Raw genomic sequence first — 25,777 nt, 5'->3', positions numbered from 1 at the left:
AACTGAAAATGAGAGAGTGTTACATTTCTTCGAGGGTTACAAAATTCTTCAAATTTGTCTAAAACTGTTTCAAATTTAAGGCTGTCTTCCTCAGTTTGAAAATCAAAGTTTCAATAAATTCTGTGGCCTTGTTTGCCACAGAATGTGCAAAAGAATGCTTGTTTTAACTTCGTCACTTTCTCGAGTTTTTCCATTGCCGCTAAATATATTTTAAGGTCTTGTTTAAAAACCTTCCAGTCTTCAAAAAGATTTTCTGAGGAAAAATCAGGTGGAGGGAGCGGAATAAAATGCGAATCCATTTTATTTATTTATTTTTATTTATTTATTAGTATTTTTTTTTCATCAACAAAGCAAATGGGTTCTAAACTTCTGACACCATGTTGTATACATACATCATTCTGTATGTAATTTATATAAGCAAAGTTTATCTATTTGTGAGTGTGACAATAAAATAAGTTTGTCTTACCGTGCAGATACTTATTTAATATCATTATGAGTGAGTAGAGATCAGGATGTCTTGTGGAAGAGATTGACTCTGAGTAGTTTAAAACACCTTTTATTTCCAGAACGCCATCAGCTACCAGAAGTGTCCTCAACTGTCAACCTGTAGTAAATGTCTTTCATATATATATATATATATATATATATATATATATACAACACTTGTCACATGGAAGGAGTTTACAGCATGCCACCTTCAGCCAGCTGAAATTGTCAATGTTTTTTTCGCAGAAATATGCAGGCTTGCAGTCCTGTTTGGCAGCATATGAGATTAATATGCATTGCCGGTTGTAAATGTCCGCATCAATGGAATACCATGTACAGCTCTGGTGATTACTTTAGTTTGCAAATCATGTTGTAAGGAATGGACAAGGAAAGTGAGCGTTGTGCACACAGCAAATAAAAGCTTAACTGCTGTGGAATTGTAGTGGTGCATGTTGACATCAGTGCAAAGCTCAATGTGAATCATTGTTAATGTCATCCTAAGGATAAGATAATAAACATAGCTATGTCTTCTTATATTATCAACATTTTTGTGAATGAGACTGTATATTTTGTATAACAAGGAACATTTGGAGAAGCTTGGTCTGGCCACGAAGACCCCAGAACAGCCGAGACTGCACGCACACATGTTAGGATTGTGTGTCTAGAAGGTGAAAGGAAAACTACTATAGTGGCATGGAAGTGAACATCCAGTAGTCCCCGATAGATTTACCTGTTGAATTGTATTTATATGTCGCCATGGCATTTGTAAAATAAAGGGCAAACACTGTGAAACTGGACAAGTGATCAAAGACATTTATCAAAGAGTGGCCAGGGACCTTGGGCTTCAGAGGTATACACTTCTTTTCTGCTTCTTGGTGTGATCGAACAAAGTTTTCATAGGTAGTATTAGCAGTTGGTTCCTGCTCTTGTGGTTGTAAAGCATCAAATCGGTTTTGCAGTTTGAATATGAATCTCTGTTTGTTCTGATTGTCGTGTGACAATGTTGACCAGTTGTAGGTCTGTCTAGATGATTTTTTTAGTTTTGTTTGCTCGTAGACTTAACTTCAACTTAAAGGTTACAATCCTATGATCAGTAGACATACCATAGAGACTACTGAAAGCTTTACAGTTATGACAGCTATTGATCCACTTCTTATTCATAAAAAAATAGTCCAGTTGTGCCTTGTCTCCATTTAGGGATTGATGGGTCCAGAGCTTACCAGGTCTTTTCTGAAAACGAGTATTCATGCATTGTAGGTTGTTTTCAAGGAGAGAAAGTTAATAGATACTCTCCATTTCAGTTTGTTCCATCATGGAAAGAGAACTTATGCTTGTTGTCTTCCCGTCCTATGTGCGTATTAATGTCACTCCTGATATAACCAATAAATTATGTTTGGGGATTGAGCGCTCTATTGCTGAGAGTTCATCGCAGAAATTCAGGATCTCTTGCTTGTCACTGATGTTGGTAGGGCTGTAGCAACAAATAACAGTAGTAGCAGGGTTACCACTGAAGGTAGCAAGAATTATCCTTTGTGTTATCTTTTCAGCACTGTTCAATAATTTCGAAGCAGAAGTCTTACTCACCCAATGGTACTATTTGTCGAATTTTTCCATGCTGACACTGATACTAGTGCCCAGCTGTTACCAATTTCATGGTACTTTATATCTATGTCGTTGTGGAAGAGATGGTGCTCTTGAATACACACAATATCAATATTGTGTTCTTTGGATGACGCAACAAGTTCAAATATTTGAGATGTGGGTTGAAGCGTCTGTACGTTACAGGTAGATATTTTGATGGTATGTCTACTTTTTGCTAGCCTGGGTTTGATGCTGTAGTAAGCTTGTCGTGGCCTTGGTTACGCATGTGGCGGTTGATGCAGTATGGAATTCTGGTTTGATTTAGAGTCATATTGAATCTTTCAATAGCTCGGATAATATCACCTGTGTGAGCTACGTCTACAGATGAATCGCAGTAGTCTTTCAATTAAACTGGTTGACCCTGACCGTTGATCTCTGAATGATTCTTTCGCTCAGCATCTTCTGTGCCCTGCCATTGATTGGTTCTTTAGTTCTCCCACCAAGGCGCATAACTGTCATGCTGCTCCCCACGACCTTACCAGGGCCCATTAGCCAGATCAGGTTCTACATCAGTCTTCCCGCCATGAGTGGTCCTACCTGATTACCGTAGACTATATTCTCGTTCTGCCATGATTTAGGTCTCTTTCATCCGACGGTATAGCTTGTTGAGGCAATCCTATACTGTTGCCACATCTGCATGAACTATAATGTAGGGTTGGCATTCGCGGAGATCCAAATACTTTTTATCAATTGGATCGATATGCTCTTTGCAGCATTTTTAAAGCGAAAAGTACCGTAGGAAAGTGACAAAATAATATCAAAACGAGAAGAGTTAAAAAACATAAATAGCAACATAAATACTCCACTCAACAGAATACAAAACTGATATGTCCTAAGGTGGCCTATTATACGGACAATCAAAGATAAATTATTCCGTGAAAGGAATAAATAAATATACACTGTGGTTTGAATACTGACAGAGACGTTTATTTACGTATTTACATAGAGACAAATAAAGCGTATTAACGTTCAAGGGGAAGTCTCTGTTTTTCAAGGGTCCGGTGAAAACTGGTGACTCGGTTCCTTATGTAGAATTTTCTGGGTTGGTTACCTATTTCCACATAACACCTCCCCGCAAGCCAATTTCTTCTTGGAGAATTTTGCTTAATACCGTTTGTTTTTAGGTCTGGAGCTCAGTCGATTAACTTCTTTTCACCCTTGTACTTTTTTTCCTCAACACCATTTGAGGGGGTGGAGCTGGTGGTGAAATTGGTACTCTCTGACCTGGAGTAGAAGATACTACTCTCGGAGTAGATTGTGCTATGGATAGAGGAATATTAAAAGAGTCATACAATACCTCTAAGGGCAATTCATTATCTTCTGCCTGTTTGTAGTCATCAGTCTGTCGAGGTCTTAGCTGATTCATATGCCTGCGACAGTCAAATTTACTACTTCTTACCGAATATAGCATGTGCCCAATTCTTTTCATAATCATCCTCTCTTCCCAAAAGCTTTTCCCAATCCTATAATTCAAGAAGAATATTTTGTCATCGGGTTTGTAGAACCTTGTTGAGTGATTTTCTCTCGTTGTTGTTGTCTTGGTTGCATTTGATAAAATCCTGTCAAATACGGATCTGATTTTCCATGCGAACATTCAGCTAGTGACAAACCGGCATTCGTGTTTGGGTTAGGAGTGATCCTGTATACAGACAAAAATTTTCAAGACTCTTCTCATCAGTATCCATGCCTTGGTGTTTTCTTAAAGCTCTTTTGAATGTGTCAACAAATCTCTCTGCGAGGCTGTTTAACCTTGGATGGTATATTGCATTTGTTAAATGTTCAATTGCAGAATTCTTCAAAATCTTTGCTGGTAAATTGGGTGTCATTGACAATAGTTTTAGGTACTTCAAAACGACTGAAGAGATGTCTTAATGCATCTATAGTACTAGTTGATGTTGGATGTTTACACTTAAGCACTTCCGGACATTTTGTAAAGCTGTCGACAACTACTAAGAAATAATGTCCATTCAACGGACCTGCATAGTCAATGTGTAACCGCATCCATGGTCTTCGGCCACAGTTGTATCTGTACAGGTGGTGCCTTTGCTGCTAGTTGACGACCTCAACACTCTTTTACCATTTTTTTCGATGTCTCGGTCCATAATAGGCCAATATGTATATCTGCACATCAAGGCCTTCATTCTGGACATGCCTGGATGACCGCTATGGAATTCTTTTAGCATTTCTTTTTTGCAGTGTGGTCGGTATGACGACTCTGCGTACAATTAAGTCTGTGAGCAAATCGAAAATGACGAAATTGTTTTGTCTTTCTTTGACTTGTCATTTAGCTGCACCTGGTTTTTCATTCTTACAATGAATTCATCTGTTTCTGCTGCCAATAAGGCAGCAGAAACAGATGATGTCGTTTAGAGTCACTGGTAACTCTCGAATCGTGTTGCACAGCAGTCCTGAGAGTTCTTTTTACTCTCTCAATGCAGCTATCATTGTGTCCTCACACATCTACATGTCCGATATTTTTGGATGAAATGGACTCCATTTTAAAATTATAATTCAACAGAATTATGCTCCATTGTTGAATTCTGGTTGCAGTATAAGTGGGTATACCTTTTTTAGATCCAAAAATAGTCAACAAGGGCTTGTGGTAAGTCTGAAACGTTAAAACACTGCCATGAATAAATCTATGGAATTTTCTAATTGCATAAATTATTGCCAAACTTTCTTTTTCAATTTGAGAATAGTTTCTTTCTGCAGGCAAAAATGATCTAGAAGCATGAACTATTGGCTTCGTTGATCCGTCTTCCAGTCTATGAAGTACTTCTCCTATACCATAATCACTTTCATCTGACGCCACAATCAATTCCTTCTGTGGATCGAAGTGTACCAGTGCTAAATCAGATAGCAGGCATTTCTTAATCTCTTCAAATGCCCTTTGGCACTCCTTTGACCAAATCCACTTTCGTCCTTTTAATAATTCGTTCAATGTTGCTCTCAACTTATGCATTTTTGGGATATAGATAGCATAATATTGTGCTGAACCCCCAAAATATTGTAACTGGGGAACACTGCTAGGTGCTGGCATCCTCTCAATGGCTTCTGTTCTCTGAAGATCCGGTCTTCTGCCTTGGCTGTGAATGATTTGACCCATATATTTTATCTGTTTTAAAAAAACTCACATTTTTCGGCACTCAATTTGAAACCAAATTCCTCAATTCTTTGGAAAACTTCTGATATGCTGCACATTAAACTCATTACAAGAGTGTCATCCAAATATGCGATTGCAAAACCTAAATCGGCAATCATAGTGTCCATTGCTGAAATAACGCTGGAACTACTTTCAAACCAAAAGGGAGCTTTTGAGTTTGAAGAATTCTAAATGGGTATTGATACACAAATACTTCGAATATTCTTCACTGACTTTTACCTAAAGGTAAGCCTCAGATAAATCAATTTTGGAGAAAATTTTCCCTCCATTCAGCTTTGTAAAGATGTCTTCAGGAGATGGGAGTGGATAACTATTATCCATAAGACAGTCATCGAGGCCTACAGAAAAATCGGCACATACCCGAATCCTCTTATTTTTCTTTTTAACATATACAGTGGGGCTTGCCCACTCAGAATAGTCAACTTTTTCAACTACACCATTTTCATGCAGTCTCTGCAGTTCAATTTCAATATCTTCTTTTGAAGAAAAACGTACGTTTCTTTTTGGCTTAAAAACAGGTTTCACATTTTGCTTTAGTTCAAAATTCACTTCGGTCTCAGTACACATACCTAACCTCTTAGAAAAAAACCTGGGGAATTCACTTTTCAAGACTGTAAGAAAATCCTCATTTTGTTTGGAATTTTTCTTTTCAGCTACACTCACACTGTTACAAAATGAATTTATGGGTAGCTTCCATAAATCAAACAAAACAATCCAATCAATTCTGAAAAGGCAAGAATTTATACTTAGAACAACTGACACTTTTGTAGAAAAAGTTTTTGATACAAGGGATACGCTAAAATTAAATTCTCCCATGAATTTTAATCTCTTGCCAGATACTCCTTAGCAATTTTAAATATTTTTTTCTAGTTTTGGACACCCAATCCTCTTCCAGGTCATTTCGTCGATAATTGAAATATCGCTACTTATATCCAAAAGTAGTTTCACAATGTGACCATTTATTTTGGTATTGACAAATTTTCTTTTACTTCCTTGTCTCACTTCTTCTTTTGACAACACCACATTTACTTTAGACTTAAATTTTTGTCTTTGTTTATTTTATTCAATTCGGCACTGGGAAGCTCAGTGTCCGACTAAACCACATTTGGCACAAGGTTGGTTTTTAAAAGGGCAATTTTTTTCTTAAGTGTGAACCCGTACAGCTCCAATATTCAACATTTTTCCTTTGTTCTTGAGAAATATTTTTTGTTTTACCATTAGGACGTGGGATGTAGTTTTTCCCTCTATCCTAGGTATATCCGTTTTCACATTTATCAATTTCTGACATTCATCTGTCACTTTTTGCAAGTTCATTTCTGGATCTTGCTCATAATCGATAAAATCCTTGACCTTAAATCCTTGTCCTTCGGTGCTGTCAGTCCCTGAACAAATATATAACACTTAAACATGTCAACTGACAAATCTTTTAATTTAAATAGTTCCCACTAGGCATTGACTTTACCCGTATATGTGACAATATCATCAGTTTCTTCTTTTTGCATGTTCAAGGACTTATATCTTGTATGAAAAAGGCTGTCTCTTTCACCAAATATTGAATACAAAATTCAAACAGTTTCCGAAAAAGAAATATCTTCCAATTTCTTTGGTAAAATCAAATTCGTCAATTTTGTGTTTTCCTCTGTACCCAATTTCTTTCCTCGTCCGACCATTTCTCACATCTTTTTGTAAAAATCGTCTCAAACCTATGATAATAGGCAGGGAATGTATCACCTCGTTCTGGGTCATATTTGAAATCCGCTAGAGAGTTGGCTATACCTTCTGCCGAAAAAAATCTAGATTAGCCATCTTCAGATTTTTGTGACAACACAGTTTCACATAATAGACGATTATCTGTGGTTTGCTGAATGATGAGTGATTCAAAACGTTCTTGCTGAATCAACATCAGTTTTTGAAATTCAATTTGAACTTTTTGTTGAGTGATCAAGCTGTCAGTTAACATTTTTGTGAACTCTGTTATTTGTTCGCAAGACATTTTTTTTTTTTTAAATGCACAAATACAAAGTCAACGTATACACAATTTTGTTAAAAAAATAAGATGTTCCCCTTCGAATCTCATCATGAAAAAAAAATTGTCAGCACTTAAAATATGTTCGAAGAGAAAAAAAATTCACCATACAAAATATCAATAGTTTACAAATTTCCAGAGATCCTTTTCATCTTTTTCAAATACACGTAAATTTCTTTTAAGAATTTCTTTATGACAGAAAAACAATTTCCACAGCACAATTCGTTTTATCGTATTAACCAAAAACAAAACACCTCTGAATTGTTTTTCAACACGAGATGATATGACGTCAACTTTTTAGAAAGTTCAAAGAAAAACAATAAGAATATAAAAATTCTTTGTACTTGTGTGAATACTTGTCTTTCGCTTTCTAAGAAGTATTTCCTTTTTTTTTACATGGAGGTCACCACTTATCAAGACTCAGAAGCCACTCGGTTGGTTGGTTGGTTTACGGTATATCAACCCTTTTTCGGGTTATTTAATGCCGAATCCAAAGATTTTGAAGAAAAAATTTTTAATAGAATATATTTGTTGTTTTCAAGTCGGTTTCTATTTAACCCATAGTTGGAACCCTAACAGGTACTACCACTCCGGGTCAGAGTGGACCTGGAAGCAATGGTAATTAAAGGGTGGCTCCACACTCCCCAAAGCCCACAAGCTGGGGCCTCACCACTGGATATAGTTTAAAGTCATATCCAGGACCCCCATTGAGGGACTTTTACCCTCTGCAGGGGGGGCAGTCGGTGTATTCTAATGCCCCACCGACAGGGCCAGAAGCCACTCGGGGATAAGGGTTATTGTGTGTACAGTAATCAATGGAATAGTATCGTAGTAATAGTTAGTATCAGAGATTTGATAAAGTGTCATTACTTAAGAGGTCGGTTCATCAGGAATTTTTTTATGTTGGACTTGAAGACATCCAAGTGTAAGTCGGGAGGGAAACGGGCAAGCGACAGAGAGTTTCACAGGTGTACAGTTCTAAGAAAGAAGCTTTGTTCATGGAATCTACGTTTTGATTTAGGCACAGATAAAGAGTAGGGAAAATTATTGACATGGTTTCAGCTAGATGGTTGTTTTTCGAGAAAGATTGGCAAGGGGGGACCAGAGATTGGAGCTCAGATGAGCACTTGCCATGGAAATAATGATACAACAAAGAAAGGCTCGTAACGTCTCTTCTGTGGGAGAGAGGTTACAGGGAAGAGAAAAGGGCATCCCCCACTGAGCCCTGAGCCACGAAGTCTATTTTGTACACTGTCAAGGCAGGATAGGCTGTTTTTAGCAACTCCTGCCCAGATGTGGCAACAGTACTACATCCTTGGACGTTCTTGGCTTTTATATAGATAGAGAATTGCATCATTAGTGAGATATCTTCTGGAGTGGTAGAAAGATCCCACCATTTTCCCAGCGACCTTGGCAACGGATTTAATGTATGTGTTTCATTTCAGATCAGGAGTAAAGGTCAAACCCAGAAGCTTGTCAAAACATGGGGCCTCCCCTAGACGAGAGCCATCCATTTCAATTGATGCCAGATGACTAAATGTTGATCAGAGCGTTTAGGATGTAAAGATAGGAGCTTGGTTTTAGATGCATTAAAGGTAACCAGCCACCTCTTCCCCCATTGTACCACGCGCTCAAGATCAGAGGAGAGAGAATCAGAGAGAATATTGTCATTTACGGCCTTTGATGTGTTGCCATATCCTTAATCGGATATAAACTCTTTGAGAAATTTTTTCATTTTTTTTTTTTGTGCTCACCACATACTCACTTTTTTCTTTTTCATTTTTACTGAGATGCATCTCGTCTCCATCACCAATTTGATATGTCCTAAGGTGGCCTATTATATAGACAATCAAAGATAAAGTATTCTGTGAAAGGAATAAATAAATATACACTGTGGTTTGAATACTGAAAGAGAAGTTTATTTACGTATTTACATGGAGACAAATACAGCGTGTTAATGTTCAGGGAGGAAGTCTCTGTTTTTCAAGGGTCCAGTGAAAACTGGTGACTCGGTTCCTTATGTAGAATTTTCCGGGTTGGTTACCTATTTCCACATAACAAAACCTAAGGAAGCAGGCGCTTCAAGAGCTTAATATGATGTACCTATCAGAACAACAGAAGTATGTTCAAGAACAAATAGATCGAATCCAGAATGCAGCAGATAACAAACAATCCTATCTGACTTGGCAAGTAGTAAATGAGATATATGGGTGCAAACAACCTGCCAAAGCTAAGTTAAAGGCAAACACTCCGGAAAATGCATGTTCGAAATGGAAAGCACATTTTGAAAAGCTACTTGGAAACAAACCAGAAGTGACAAATCAATTTAAGATAGAATTGTGTTTTTTAGTAGTCCAAAATAAACAAATATATAACAAATAAAAGGTACTTGTGCACTTATGCTACCATGCTGAAATAATAACATTATTATTTAGAAACCCATCCTTAACATGAGGAAGGAAGGGTGTTTTGTTAATTATTCTGTACTTTCACCTAACAAGTAAATAAAAAAGATATAGTGAAACTTGAATTTATTTTTAACTCATTGCAAGACAATTTTTTCAAATCTGTAAAACAAATCCGTTTTTTTTTAACTGAGGATATCAGTAGATTTCTGGATATTAAGCAATGTCATTTCTGGTGGCCATCTTGGTACGCGTGTTTCTCGGGGTTGCGTTTGTGCACTCACGCATAACATAAGAAATGACATTGCTTACAATCCAGAAAACTACTTATTTGCAGAAAATTTAAATGCGATATTCGTTTTCAGCATACCCTAAAACCTATGAAAATAATCATTTTAAATGCTATGGTGGAATCTAACGGAATTTTGAGGATGTTACCAAAATCTGTTTTCCATGGTAACAAATTGAAAGGGGGAAAAAAGCATATAAAGAAAATTTGTTGGAAATGGGAAACCAACAGAAATGAGCAAAAGAAACACAGACCCGAAATGTGTTTAAAATGATCCAAATTTATTCAAATAAAAGTTATGAATTGCCTTTATTTCCCAAAGCTTCATGTTTCGTAAGGGTTTTAAAAACACCCTTACGAAACATGCAAAATAAAAAACAAATACAAAAAAGTGACAATTCTTACTTGTAAGAAATGCTGAAAAAAAATTCTTACTTGTAAGAAATGCTGAAAAAAAAAGAACATATAAAAAACAGAAAACAGTCCTTTTAAGTCCTTGTTTTAAGTTCAGTCTTTCTTTTAACAAAATGTTTTTCTTTCTTTTTCGAAAGGAATCACAAACAAATAAAGTCTCTTTGACTTTAAATGGAAGAAAAGGGGTAAACTATTTTTCCTTTGTAAAGGCTCAGGTACATTTAAATTCAAAGGGGAGAAACAGAAAACCATAAAGCCACTTTGGTAGGTTTTATGTGTACAAATAAAATAATTCTTACACGGGATAAATTCTGGTATTAATGTTTTTTGTTATTTTTTTCAAAAAAATGGTGTTCGGTGAAGGAAACTTTGGTTGAATTGTCTTCCAAGCTGGTCTTTTTCAAGTTCTTTGAACAAAGAGGGAATTTCCTTTCCTGGTGGTCACATGTGCTGATAATCTAATCGTCCAGCTGGCAAAATTAATTTCTCTCTTTTACAGAAAAGAAATCCCCAAAACACAACCGGTTTCTTCCGTTAATCCTTTAGAGACTAATTTTCCAGTCGATAAAACCTTGTTGCTTTTTAATAACTGGGACTAATTTTCCAGTTGATAAAACCTTGTTGCTTTTTAATAACTGGGAACGAAATTACAATGAAAGTTTAATAACCATCAATGAAGTTCCAAACAAACGTCTTTTTCTAATTTCTCAAATTTAACGTCAAAATCTTTTTGATGGAGAACGAAGTAAGGCTGCCTCTTCCAAGGCCGGGGATACTCGAACTGACGAAAACGGGGAAAGGTCCTTTCTTCCTCCCTTCCTCACCTTACTCCAGAGGGTGGAAGAGTAGGTGACGATGATGATGGAAGTGACCTGCAAAAGGCCAGTCAAAGAGTGCATCCCTTTCACTAAATGTTGAGATGTTGAATAGTTAATTCTTTATTAAAATTTCAACACTGATCCAGGTAAAAAATTACTGTTTTATTTCTTTGTTTACATAGTTGAATTTTAAGTAAAATAACAGAATAGAAATGACAAAAATTACCATCAACTGGTGAATATATAGTTGTTGCTTATCATGATTCTGGTACTGTGAAAGCTACATTGAGGATTCATGGAGGGTATGATTTATGGTTGCATCTCAGAAAATAGAGGTATATTTTGGGCCAGATAGAGAGGATTTACAAAATTGAAAATTGGACTGGTCCCAAAATGCATAAGTTCTGGTCAAGTATGGGAATTTCTATCTTTTACAGAAATCCAAAATCTATATGAAAAATTTTCTTCGATTTATTTCTGTGATTAATTCATATCTACTCAACTTTTTTCTCTGAGGGGAGTAGTATATACCGGCCATGAATGCTCTTTAGGCATTCAATGGCTACACGCAAGATTAATGGTATCATACAGTGGGTGTTTATTCATGAACAAAACTAAGTATTATAGTGGTATTTAAATATAGCTTTATTGAGAGTAGGTATTTTACCTGCCTCCTCACCAAAGGAGAGCTTAATCTGGTGTGTAGCCATTGAATGCCTAAAGAGCATTCATGGCCGGTATTTACTACTCCCCTCAAAGAAAAAAGCAACAACTATATATTCACCATGTGCGCAGTAGGGATGGTGCTTTCATTAAAGAGAAGAACTGTATCCTGAGTAGATGGGCTGAAGATCTGCGGAAGCTGCTTAATAAGACCAATGCCACTGATCCTTCCATTCTCGATGATCTCCCCACTCTACTATCTATTCCCATGCTGGACAACCCACCATCCCTCTGCAAAATGAAGCAGACCATCACAGACTAAAAAGCAACAAGACAACTAGTCCCAACAGCATACCCACTGAGATCCTTAAGTATAGTGGAGTTGACCTCCTCCTCTGTCTCAACCAGTTCATTCTGCTCAGTGTCTCCCACAGCAGTGGAAGGATGCTAACATCATCCTTGTCTACAAATGGTGACCACATTGTCTGAATCTCTTCCATGTGGCCGGCAATTATTGGCTATGATCATGCTTACTCAACTTCTGTAGACTGTTGTCAATCTTGTCATTCCAGAATCACAATGTGACTTCTGATATGAGCATAATACCGCTGACATGATTTTCGTTGCTCGTCTCTTCCAGAACAACATCATAAGCTCTATTTGGCCTTCATAAACCTAACCAAGGCCTTTGACACCGAACCGTGAGCTGTTATGGAACATTCTCCAGAAGCTTGGTTGCCCTCCTACTTTCTTGTCAGTCCTCCAGCAGTTTCATACTGGCACGTGTGCTTGTGTTGTCATGTTGAGTGCAGAGTCAGATACTTTTACCGTAAATGTTGGCATAAAACAGGTGTGTCTTGGCTTCGGTCATTTTCAACCTTTATCTGGTTTCCTTCACTTCGGTTTCTTGCTGTGACCTTCAAACTTTTGATATTGTTGCTGTCCAGTACCGTCTTGATGGCAGCCTACTCAACCTGAAACGTCTTCAGGCCAAGACTAAAACCTCTGAAGAGCTCGTTTTCGACTTATAGTATGCCGATGATGCCGTATTCCCTAGCCAGTCCAGTGGACTTCAACACAGTCTTGATGTAGTCTCCAACACCTACTACCAGGCCAACCTTCTTATCAACATTAAGAAGATGGAAATCCTTCCAAATGTGTCTCCAACCGATACTCCCATCATTACCGACAATGGTATCCCTCTAAAGAATATCAGCCGCTTCACATACCTTGGCTCCAATCTCATTCTCCTGCAACCTCAGTGATGAAGTTCAGCACCGCCTTAATCTCGTCTCTTCTGCTTTTGACCACCTAAGTGAGGGTTTGTCAACTGCAATCTCAAGAACCATACAAAGGTCGCTGTATAAAATGCAGTCATCAGCCTCACCCTCCTATATAGTTCCGAGACGTGTGTTCTGTATCGCCATCATATCAGATGACTACAGCATATCTTTGGCCTCCATTGTTGGTACAACGTGACCCAGAGATTAGCTGAAGAGCTGGAATTGCCTCTCAAAAGTCACTCCTTATCCATCGTCAACTTTGCTGGTTGGGCTACATCATCAGGATGCCCTTAAACAGACTACCTCGACGAGTATTCTACAGTCATCTCGCTCATGGCTGATGAAACGTTGGTTACCCAAAGAAACACTACCAAGACACCATCAAGGTTACCCTCAGGCACTGCAATATCCCTTTCAATTGTTTGGAGACATTGGCAGCAGACACTTGGCAATCCACATTTGATAGCAGGATGGCCTTCTTCAACAATGAGCATGAGCGAGCAGCTAGTCATCAACAGAGTCACAGAATCAATTAAAAAAGAAAAATGGAGAAGACGTCATCATCGACTACCATAACTAATATTCCAACTTTTTTTTAATTTGTATTTGGTTATTCTTTTAATAATCACCTTCAGTGAACATTCCAAATGTAATAAAGACTTCTTACATAAAGCAAAAAACCTAATATAATAAGTTATGAATGAGGAATGGTAATTAACGAATATAACAACTGGATAAAGTATGAATTTGAAATTCATTTTCTTATATTACTTTCTACCTAACTTTGAGCATGAAGAATTTAAAAGACCATGCACAGGTGGAAGAATCTGAAGTTTCTGTGGTTGTAATTTATAATTCACAAAATGAGAAATAGACTTACTTAGTTTGGATAAACTATCTAATCAACATGAGCTTAACTGAAATCAACTGGTTATGTTGATGAGTCTGCAATGTTTTAATAATCGATTTTAATTCAGGAGAGACAACTTTAAAATTATTTAAAGAGTTGTTTTATTTGATTTCTTTAATAAAAACATTTTCTGGTGATCACAAATGTATTAATATTTTATTAGATTGTTTACCAAAAACTGAAGCAGAATGTATGTTGCTTATCAGTAAATCTTTGGTAGTTTCAGAGTTTTAGATGGACATGCAGAAAATAAAATTTCCTTTTTGTGAAAGACTTACAAACTGAAAAGAGAATGAAATCTGCCAAAATTATTTTTTTGAATGGTACATTTTTATAGTTTTTATAGTTGGAATTGAGTTGCACACTACTTTGTATGTGTGGAGATCAACCAACTTAAACAAAAAGACTGATTGAAAGCAGGCAGTAGGCTTTTGAAAAGAGCAGTAAACTTACCTGTAGCCACAATTGTGTGCGAAGTTCCAAGTGCCACATTCTTTATTTCCTTTTCCTTAAGTGAGGGAACAAGAAAAGGAGTGAATTCTAAAACCTCATCAATGTAATGTTCAGTCAAATCTACTCCCAGTTTGTTGTATCTATCAGAAGAAAATAAAATATTTAACATTTAAATCGTACAATATTTATATTAATAGTTACAATTGCTAATTAGTTATTCTTAGATATTAACTAGAAGATTGTTAGGTGTTGCGTGATCGTAAAATATGCTTAAATATAGAGCAACGTGCCCAAAAGGGGCATTTTGATAGGGTAAAAAAATATAAAAATAAATGAAAGCTAACAAAAAATCTGAAATTTCATGCCGAATAGGTTGTAAAACATTGGGATTTTTAAAGATATCAGAATCAGACAAATGTGTCCCTAGTTGATAATTACAGCTTACTTCAGAAGTCGATATTAACAGTTTTGATAAATCAAAAACTGTCAATGATGATGATACGCCTGGAGTTGAAGAATTGGAAAGGCAATCATGGCGTGAAAACATACACTGCAACCAATTTTATAGACGTTGGTTTATGGTCAGTTGAGATTAATCGTAAAATTCTCGCTATGCTTGTTCAGCCGGGATCTACCTCTGTGCAACACCTTGATCATGAATTCAAGGAAGTAGTCTGACCAGGAACAAAAACAAAAGGCGACGTTAGAAAGCTAACTAACAAATGGGTCTATCGAGAATTGTGCAATAGTGAGAAAATTTTGAGAACATGGATGGTGTATTCGCCTTCCAGAGAAGCTTTATTTTGCTTCTGCTGCAGACTGTTTCCAACTGGACTGTCGAGTTTTTCTGCTGACGTGGGTTTTACGAATTGGTGGAAATTAAACCCAAAAGTATATAAACATGAAATTAGCATATTTCATGCTCAAGCGTTTCTCAACTGGAAGGATCAAGATATCTGACTTACTGAAGGAAAGGTAGTTGACAAAGTAGAGCTACATCTTATTGAGAAGGAAACTAAGAAGTGGCAGAAAATTCTAGCTAGATTACTGGATATCATCAGGTTTCTCGCTAAGCAGAATCTGGCACTACGGGGTCACTGGGAAGACATCCATAATGATGAAAGAGATCAAGAAAACAAAGTGATTTTTTTTAGAATTGGTAAATTTATTGGCCAAGTATGACCCTGTGCTCTGTTAACATTTGGTGAAAGTTAACCTGGGAAAGAAAATCGATATTTCTTATCTGTCACCAGAAATTTCAAATGAATTTGTGAGCATTTTTGGCAAAACAGATGAGAAAGAAAATCATCGATCGGATCAAGGAAAGCAAATATTTTTGCATAATTTTTGATAGCACATAATTTTTGATAGCACTCCTGATGTATTTCACAAGGACCAGATGAGTGAAGTCTTGTGCTACATACAAATTGACAAAAAATAAAGTGTGGAGGAGGTGTTTCTCCGTCTCATTAAGACAAAATGGTAAAAGCGCGGAGGACATTACGCAACTGATCTTGAGAGAACTGGAGAACGATGGGATTCAGATTGGTGACTGTATTTGCCAAGCATTTGACAATGCTACTATAATAATAGCAGGCCACTGATCGTGTGTGCAGAAACGAATCTCCGAAATCAAACCAAAAGCTCTATTTGTGCCATGCATTAACCATTCATTAAATCTGGCTTGTTTACATGTCGCTTCTGAAGCGGTTCACTCTGTTACATTTTTTTGCATACTGGACCGGTTATTCTCTTCTTTTCTGCATCTACACATCAATGAGATGTCTTGATTCAGTTGACCGGTCTAAGTATCAACCGGACTGTGGAAACTAGATGGAGTATTCAAGCAGATGCTGTAAATGCTGTGGTAAAAAAATTATTGGAAGTCGTCATTGCCCTGGAACAGCTCACAGAAGAAGGAGAAACTGCAACCACAAGATCAGATGCATCTTTAATTCTCAACTCTGTATTGTCGTTTCCATTTCTTTTATTTCTGAGCCTTTGGAAAACTATTCTCCCAGAAATCCCAGATGTATCTTCAAGAAAAGATCTGCAACAATGTTTTGTCAGGCTGACGGCGTTGAGAGATTGCCTTCTTCAGACTAGAAAAAAGATGGTGGACACTGCAATAGACAAGTCAAAAACCTCTACTCTGAAATAGGGATAAGCATGCAGCATCCTATCCGCAAAAAGAAACGAATGTGTGGTGAACGATTGATTGATGCAACACTGGAGTTTGATACTGAGTTGAGACGGGAAATGCTGTCTTTCATGGACAGGTTGACTGAAGAAATATCTTGCAGATTTCAACAAGTTCACAATTTTGCAAGTAAATATGCTTTTCTTACACCATCAAATCTGCTTGATAATAATTATGATTGTCAGCTTGGTGAAGTTGACGATATAGAAAAAAATAGTTTTTTGCCGAAAAGAAGAGATTACAGTATTTTGTGAAAGCTTCAGGAAAAGACAAAATCAATGGATCTCTTGAACTTTTGAACTTTATACAGAGATTCCGTCTCTAATATTGTGATCTTGCTGTGCATTTTCCTTACCCGAGCTATTAGCTTTGCCAGCTGTGAGTGCTCTTTCTCGAAACTGAAGCTTATAAAAAACTACTTTCGATCAAAAATGAGCCAGACAAGGCATACAGACTTGGCAATCCTCTCCCTAGGGAGGGAACTTGTCGCTAGAGTGAATTTTGGTAGTTATTGATAACTTTGCCAAAAAAAAAGCGGAAAGTATATTTATAAATTTTCAACTGACTTGATGCCTTGCGATAGTTCTCTCACAAAAAATAAATTTATAGCCTTATTTTCAATTCATAAATACATTTATTGAAAAATAAAATAAAACTATTTTTAAAAGGACTGAAACATTATTAACAACAACAAATTTCTTAAATTTTGTGCTTAAACCGAGCGATTACACACATGGATTTAAAAAAGCACGGATACAAGACATTCTTTTCTCTTCGGGAAGCTCAACCTCTTAATAATATTATTATAAAAAGAAAAGAAAACTACATCGGAATATCCTCTCCTTAATACAGCAATTTTTTTGTGAAAATTCAGAAATAACAACAATAAAAAAGTAAATAAAAATGATTTTATCATTTTTTAACCATTTCATGTTTTCAAATGTTCTCATTTAAATTTATGAATTCAAATTTCAAATATTCTCATTTAAATTTATAAAAAAATGTTTTCTAAAATGTGTGACTTTCCATTTCTTAAATTTTGCGCTTTAACCGAGCGATTACACACAAGGATTTCAAAAAGCGCTGATACAAGGCGTTTTTTTTCTCTTTTTGAGAGGCTTGACCTTGACGTTAATGTTTACATGCTTATTATTCAAATTATTGAAAAGAAATTGTTAAATTAAATTAAAATTAAAAAAAAGGGGTAATTGTGTAAACATTAGTTCAATGGAAATAAATATTTTGAGGGCTTTTGCGAATTTTGAAGGTTTTAACGTTATCATATGCCAGCAGTGAGTCGGGGGAGGCAAAACAGGTAATCATATGCCAGCAGGGGGGTGGGGGGGACAAGGAATCATATACCAGTGGAGGAGGAGAAACATGTAAATATATACCAGCAGAGGGGAGTCAAAACAGGTAATTATATGCCAGAGGGGGGAGGCATATTTTACAACCGCCCCAGGCGGCAAAAACTGATGCTATGCCACTGCTTAGCAGCTATTTCTACAAGCCAAAAAATAAATCAAAAGTGTTCCCAAATCTGTAAACCAAATATTCAGAGAGGAATTTGGAATCTTGTAGCACATTATCTGCTTTAATCTTTTTTTTTTAATCAATTTTCACCCCAAACAAGGCACAGTGCCACTTTGAAGTAGGAAGCTACTATCGGGGACATAAGTTGCAGGGGCATTATGAAGGGAGATGAGTAACAAGATGTTTGTTTACATTACATTTGAACTTCTGCATGTCAGTACAGTTAGAAAAGCAGAATCCTGGAAGGAAGTTCCAAAGTCTAGCAGTTTTGGGGAAGAAACTATTGGATTAGAATGCTTTCTTACACCTAGGAATCTCTACTGTGAAGGGGTGGCACTTATCTGCTTGTTGGGGGTAGTTACATCGAAGGGGTACAGGTGCTTGTAGTTTGTCAGAGCACTTACCCATAAAGTACTTGTAGAACAGGCAGAGGGATGCAACATTTCATCGGTGGGACAGAGGCTGAAGCCTAGATAACAGTTCAGGACCTATCGGGTTGATAACTCTCTTTTGAACCCTGTCCAGGAGTGAGAGACAAACAGCAGATGCACCAGCCCAAATGTGACAACAGTACTCCATACATGGGCAAATGGTGGCCTTATAGAGGTACAGGATACTTTCAGGTATAAGTAGTTTTCTAGCATGGTAGAGAGAGCCCACCTTCTTTGCAGCAGCTTTGGCAATGCTCTCAATGTATTTATTCCAGTTCATGTTCCCTGTAAACGTTAGGCTGAGGAGTTTAAAGGAAATACTTTCGGGTAATGTGTTCTTGGCCATTGCTATTGGTGGTAGAAAAGGTTTCTTGTAATTATTGAGTGAAACAAGCTTAGTTTTGGCAGCATTGAATGTGACCATCCATTTTTGTCATAAGTCCACTACAGATTAGAGGTCATCCTCTAGTGTTTCTGCCATTTCCTTAGACATGTGTTCATTTGTTTTCCCCTCTTGCCCTCTTGAGTGTGGTGTCATCAGCAAATATACCCATCTCAAAAACAATTTTATCATGGAAGTCATTTATGAATATCAAGAATAATAAAGGTCCAAGGATAGACCCCTGAGGTACTCTCGCATTCATATCATATTATTTAGATGTACGACCATCAAAGACAACTTGGATTTTTCTCTTACTTAAGAAGGATTTAATTACATTATGTATTTTTCCAGTGATACCATATGATCTAATTTTCCTTAGAAGACCATCATGCCATACCCTGTCAAAAGCCTTAGATATGTCGAAGGCTATCGCTCTACCCTGTTTTGTCCAGTGAACAGTATATAGGGTCAGAGATTACAGTTAAGATATTTGCTGTGGAACGGGCTTGCCTAAATCCATATTGTTTGTCAGTCAGGAGTTTAGCAGCTGTAAGGTGTTGGACTAGGGCTTCTCTTTCTGTAAGAGCATTTTAAAAACATTTTAGAGTTTCTCATTGCATTGCTTCATCATCCTTTTATTCCTCAATAAATAAAATTGCTACTATTAATAGAATATGCATTTAAACCACATTTTCTTTATTTCCCTTAAGTAGTAATTAATTTTTAACTATAAACAAAATTTGAATTGCTATGTTGTGAAAGATAAGATGTAATCATCAGATTAATTTGCTTTTACTCTATTGATTTTTTTTATGCAAGGTGATCTTATGGATTAAAAAAAAAATTAATCAGCACAGCAGTTAAAAAGCCAGATATCAAAGCTTTTTTTTTTTACAAGAAAAAATAGTACTTCATGAAATTTTGAGTGAAGAGTGATTATTTGTATTACTTTGCTTCTTTGAACGTCTGTACTCATCTTATTTTCACGTTAAGTTAATTGTTTTGTTATCTTCAAAAGAATTACAAGATCATTTTTGTTTTATGTTGTAAATGCGGAAGGTGAGTGACATGTTTAATAATAGTAGAAACAATGAATCATGTTTAAATGTATATGGGGAAATCTTTGCAAAATCCAAATTGTATCCACCATGTTCATACTTGGAAAAAAGTGAATTTGTTTGATGAATGTATTTCTGTTAATCTTTTATTCTATTAAGTGAAAATGGATTAGCCAATCAAAAAGCATAGGTAAAGGAAGGAGCATCCTATGTTTTATTTGAAAATTTATAGTAATAGAAAGAGTGAAGTATGAAAGAATAGTATCAGTGCTACAAATATATATCTTCCAAGTATACATGAGTGACAGTGGTAGTAGATGTGATGTGTGAAACTGGAAACTGATTTCATGTAGGCATCGATCATTACAAAAAATAGCGAGCAAGACTTAAATATCAAAAGCAAAAAAAGTGATTGAAAATAAAATTTTCTTTCTAAAACATGAATCAATAAGGCACTAACATATTTTTTTATCAATTCCTGTTAGTAAAGGTATTCTGGTCAAAGAAATAAGGGAAACAAATGTGTTTAGAACACCCCTTGTTCTTCTTGAGTAAGGGATAGGGAGTGAGGAAGGTAATCTTTAAATCTGCTTAAGTTTAGTTTGTTGTAATTAGTTTTGTTTTCCTTAAAAACATCCATTTTCCTGTAACTCACCTGTAAAGGATTTACATCATAAACAGAAAATCTGTTTAACTAATTTATATTAGGTTGGTGCAAAAATTATGTTGTTTTTGACTTGAAGTTGAACGTCAAAAGACAATATTATTTTTGTACCAATGTAATATGAATATTGCCAATCATAACATCTAAAATACCAACCTATTACTCCCACAACCAAGGATTTGTTTATCTGAAGTAATTATAATAGAACTATCCATTCCACAATGGACCGAACATGGTTGAATGTTTTCTGATACTGGAACAGAACAAGGAGATGCACAGGATTCCTCACTTGCCAAACCAAGCCGACCTATATAAAAGAAAAAGCGAATAAATAGACAGTGTGGAGATGTGTACAATACCAAATAATCTTAAAATCTGACAAACAAAATTGTAGAATAATTCATGTTTCAAAATGAATTTGAAAACAAGTTATTGATATAAAGGAAGTCAACAGAAATTCTTTTTATAAAATTTTTAAATGAGAATTATTTTTAAATAGAGTTTACCAGTTGAATTTCTCATTAATTCTAAATATGCAAAAGTTTTGATAGTTTGTAGAACAAATTGTAGAACTGAAATTGTTCACCTCTATCTGTCATTAAGTTTTCTGGGACACTGAATATTGTCACTCAGTCGGAAAGAAATGTTCTGACTGTTGTGTATGCCATTATTTCTGGCATAGGTTGAGCTTTGAACCATCGAGACAATCTGTTGATACCTGTCAGCAGATAGCACTGACCTTCACATGTAGGAAATGGTCCAGTGATATCGATGTGTATGTGCTTGAATCTCTCATCTGGAACCAGGAAGTGCCTAGAGGTGCCTGAGTATGATGACCGACCTTGACTTTTTGGCACTTCACACACGTTTTCACGCGTGTTCTTACATCTGCTTTGATTAGCGGCCAGACATATTGGTCATTTAGTAGCCTAACTGATGCTTTGGCTCTCAGATGCGATCATGCACTGAATATGTCTTTGTGTAAAGATGCTGGAATGTATGGACGCAATTTGTTTGTGCTTGTGTTACAGACAACTTTTTTGTTGCTGCTAGAGTTGGTAATCGTCACCAGATGCAATGAAGTTGCATTGTTCTACAGGAGATTTCTTCATCCTTCCGTTGTTCATCAGACAAGATGTTGGCATCGATGGAAGGTTCTGACAGGAAGGAATTAATTCCTCGTGATAAGGTGTCAGGTGGGATGTTGTCTGCTCCCTTGACATGCCAGATATCTGATGTATATTGGCAAATCTTTCTGAGAGAATATTTGTCCAAGGAAGACTGTGGTCCATAAGAATATGGAATTGCTGACCTTCCAGGAGTTGATGGAAATAGCATATTATGTCTAACAACTATCTGGAAAACGTGCTGTAGCGTTTTTCTGTCTCTGTTAATTTCTTGAAGAAGAAGGAAATGGGTTTGCCGTCCAGATCACATTTTTGTTGTAGGACCGTTCCAATACCAATTGCAGACACATCCACTACAAGACACACTTCATCATTGGGTTGGATGTAAGACAATTTGACAGTCTCCTGCAACATAGACTTGATCCTGTTGAATGCTCCGACTGCATGCTCTGAAAATGTAATGACACAGTTCTTCAGATTTGTTAATAAGTTTGTCAACGGCAAAAGTACTTGCGCACAGTTGGGAAGGAAAGTTTACTAACCCTTAGAATTGGCGCAGCTGTCTCATAGCAGGAATAGGAAAATCCTGAATGGACAACTGTTTCTGGTGATGGGGAAATTCCCTCCTCTGAGATATAGTGTTGTGACTTCAGACTGACCAAAAACATATTTTAATGGGTTTAGGACTACCCCATATTGCTTCAGGCATTCAAATACATCATCGATATACTCCTGTCTATTTTCGCTAGCAGTGAAGACGAATCACAAATCTGACAATACCTTGTCTATGAACCATTAAAATTTTGCAGCCCAAAAGGAACTCACAAAACTTGAACATTCCGAATGGTGTGATGATAGCCATTTTGTGAATGTGTTCGGGCTCCACTGGTATTTGGTGATATGCTCACATTAAGTCCAATTTTATAAAAAAAATGATTATTTTGAGTCACTGCTGTTATATTCTTGATGTGTGGTCCTGGGTATCTCGTTTAGTAATAGCATGCAGTGCTCTGTAGTCCCCACATGCATGCCATGTATTAGGACCTTTGCTGACTAGATGAAATGGTGAAGCCCATTTGCTCTTTGAACGGCGAACTATACCTAACTTCATCATTTGAAAGTCAGAGGGTGCAAGGTCAGAAGAGTAGGGAGGATGGGGAGGATTTCATAACCACACGCCCTACTTCTGATCTGGCGACATGTGAGTTGTGGACCGGAGCGTTGTCCTGCAGGAGGAGGGTACCTTTGCTGATCTTGCCCCACCTCTTGATTTTGATAGCTTCCCTTAATTTCCTCAAAAGTGAAGCATAATAGGCTCGTGTAATTGTGGTACCCTTCGCCAGGAAATCTCTCATCACTACTCCGTCCTGGTCCCACCTTGCCAGTGGAAGGCTGTACCCTTGCCTTCTTTGGAGGTGGTGAATCCAAGTGCTTCCACTGCATTGACTGGGCTTTGGTCTTTGGATCATAGTGATCGACCCTGGTTTCATCCTGTGTAATCAGTATTTTGAAAAACTTTGACTCATCTTCTTGACACATCTCCAAATTCCTCCTCGAGCACTTGACGCGTTCTTGCTTCTGGTATGGTGTGAGCAATCTGGGAATCCATCTGGCAGACACCTTATGCATATGCAAATGGTCATGAATGATAGTTTCCACAGACCCTGTACTAATCTTGAAATCTTGGGCGAATAGAAATGTGCCAATCTTCCAAAATGGCAGCCTCAACTTGACGGACAGATGCCTCATCAATGGCAGAAGGGGGGGGCAGATATGGCAGCTGTGTCCACAGACTTCCGGCCATGTTTGAATTCACGATGCCAACGTTTTACAAGGTCATATGATGGGGCATTATCACCATAAGTTTCTTTCATTTCATCAAAAGTCTCCTGTAGTGCGCATCCTTTCAAATATAAAAACCGGATCACTGCTCGACATTCAACAGGTTCCATTTTACACCTGACTCAATTCAAACACCTGTAAAACAGAAACCACAATTAGTTCAGAGCAGTAATTTTCCACATAACCCGTAGAGATATAAATCATTGCACATGCAAAATTTCAGCTAGATCAGAGAACTGGAAGTGAGGAGCATTACTTATTGCACAGCCCTCGTATTTGCCTATTTTATCATTTTTGTTTCAGATAAAAACTTTAAATTTTTTTATGTGTATATTTTGTAAAGGTTCTCTACTTGCTTAAACTATTTTTTATTTTATTTTAATTATTTGTATAATTTGTAATTTCTTTGAAAAATCGATTTTTTACACATGTATTTCTTGTACATGTATGACTACAGTAACTTGTTGCGAGTCCGTACTTGCTTAATTCTCTAGTGTAACAGATGTCTTTATGTACAGTACTAAACTGTAATAGTGTACTGTACTAACAAGTGTTACAACCTTTCTATTATTATTAATACAGTAAAGGGTGAGTTATAAACATTACAGGGATGGTTTTAAACAGCCTATAAACAATGGTTTTGTTCTACTTTGCAAATTTTCAAATATTACAGGTGGTCTCAGTTCCTATCTACCATGATATTCGAGGGAATAGTGCATACGAAAATTTTTTTTTTTTAATCTACCTGTTTCTACTTTAATTTTGCTATTAGTTTTTACTACTTTGACTAAGGAATTCATGTCAAAAATATTTTTAAAGAAAGGAATAAATTTTAAATTGATACATTTTCTATACCTTATTAATTAAAAATATGGGTATTACTTCTATGCATATTGTAAGTTCTGAGTCAGAGTCACCAATAGTGTAAGTATTAGGGGTCAACATAGTTGACTGATTCACAGAAACTATAAATAATACTAACAAACACAAACCTTCTATTATATAAAGGGCAAACTTGTTTGTTTGTATGTCTGCTAAAACCATTTGACAGACGCGACAAACAATGACAACCTTCGTATCGTTAGAAAGATCAGATACTCGAACAAAATATCGAATAATTGGCCAAAACGACTAATTATGTCTGGGTGAACAGACCGTTTTTTTACAAATCCAATGTTATTTCTACGTGAACATTTTCAATGTATTTTATACAATGCTGACTAATGTCATCAGAAATGACATCAGCTTTCCATAATGACGCTAATTTTCACTTCTTGCAGATACTGGTTCAATATTTTTCTTCACCATAATACCGACAGAAATATTTCTTTTCACATGTAGTTCTTGCATCTCAAATAGTATCGTATCCAAGACTCACGTGGAACTATAAACTAGGAAAAAATATATGATTGAAAATATGCATCGATAACACGAATTAAATACAGTTGCAATGTTTTGAAAAGCAAACAATGAATTCTAGTATCAGTTGAACACTCCCGAGTCATTATACCGGAAATTACATCATTTCTATAAAACTTAGCTGGCAATTTTTTTACCATTTGTTCAAATATGATAATCTAACACTGTTTATTGAAGGAGAGGGATAAGATGGCTTTATGCAAAGAGCAGATACTACATTTTGATCTTGAGACACTACTATCATCTTGCACAGCACTAGACACTATTATAATCTCGAACAGCGCTAGACATTACTATCATCTCAGAAGTAGTAGACACTACTAACATCTCGGAAAGCACTGTACACTATTATCATCTTAAACAGCGCTAGACATAACTATCATCTCAGAAGTACTAGACACTACTAACATCTCGGACAGTACTAGACACTGTTATCATCTCAAACAGTGCTAGACATTATTATCATCTCACACAGCGCTAGAAATTTTTATCATCTTGAACAGCGCTAGACATTACTATCATCTCAGAAGTACTAGACACTACTAACACCTTGGACAGCACTAGACACTA

General features: G+C 36.5%; 1 protein-coding gene across 6 annotated transcripts in view; it reads right to left on the bottom strand.

Moving 5' to 3' along the window:
* LOC145256465 (serine/threonine-protein kinase Nek8-like) overlaps window positions 1-25,777 on the bottom strand; it is a 453,710-nt gene that overhangs the window by 134,332 nt on the left and 293,601 nt on the right. For all 6 annotated transcript variants that reach the window (XM_080115404.1, XM_080115411.1, XM_080115420.1 and 3 more), the window contains 2 exons: window positions 20,976-21,126; window positions 14,552-14,691 (listed from right to left, as the gene is read on the bottom strand). In XM_080115404.1, coding sequence (XP_079971530.1) covers window positions 14,552-14,691; window positions 20,976-21,126 — 291 coding nt within the window. The remainder of the gene's footprint in view (window positions 1-14,551; window positions 14,692-20,975; window positions 21,127-25,777) is intronic.

The sequence above is a fragment of the Euprymna scolopes genome, chromosome 3, assembly GCF_053919585.1.
Source record: "Euprymna scolopes isolate OS-2025 chromosome 3, ASM5391958v1, whole genome shotgun sequence".
Lineage (NCBI taxonomy): Eukaryota > Metazoa > Mollusca > Cephalopoda > Sepiida > Sepiolidae > Euprymna > Euprymna scolopes.
The sequence above is the reverse complement of the archived record's forward strand: the minus strand, read 5'-3'. Positions and strand labels throughout refer to the sequence as shown.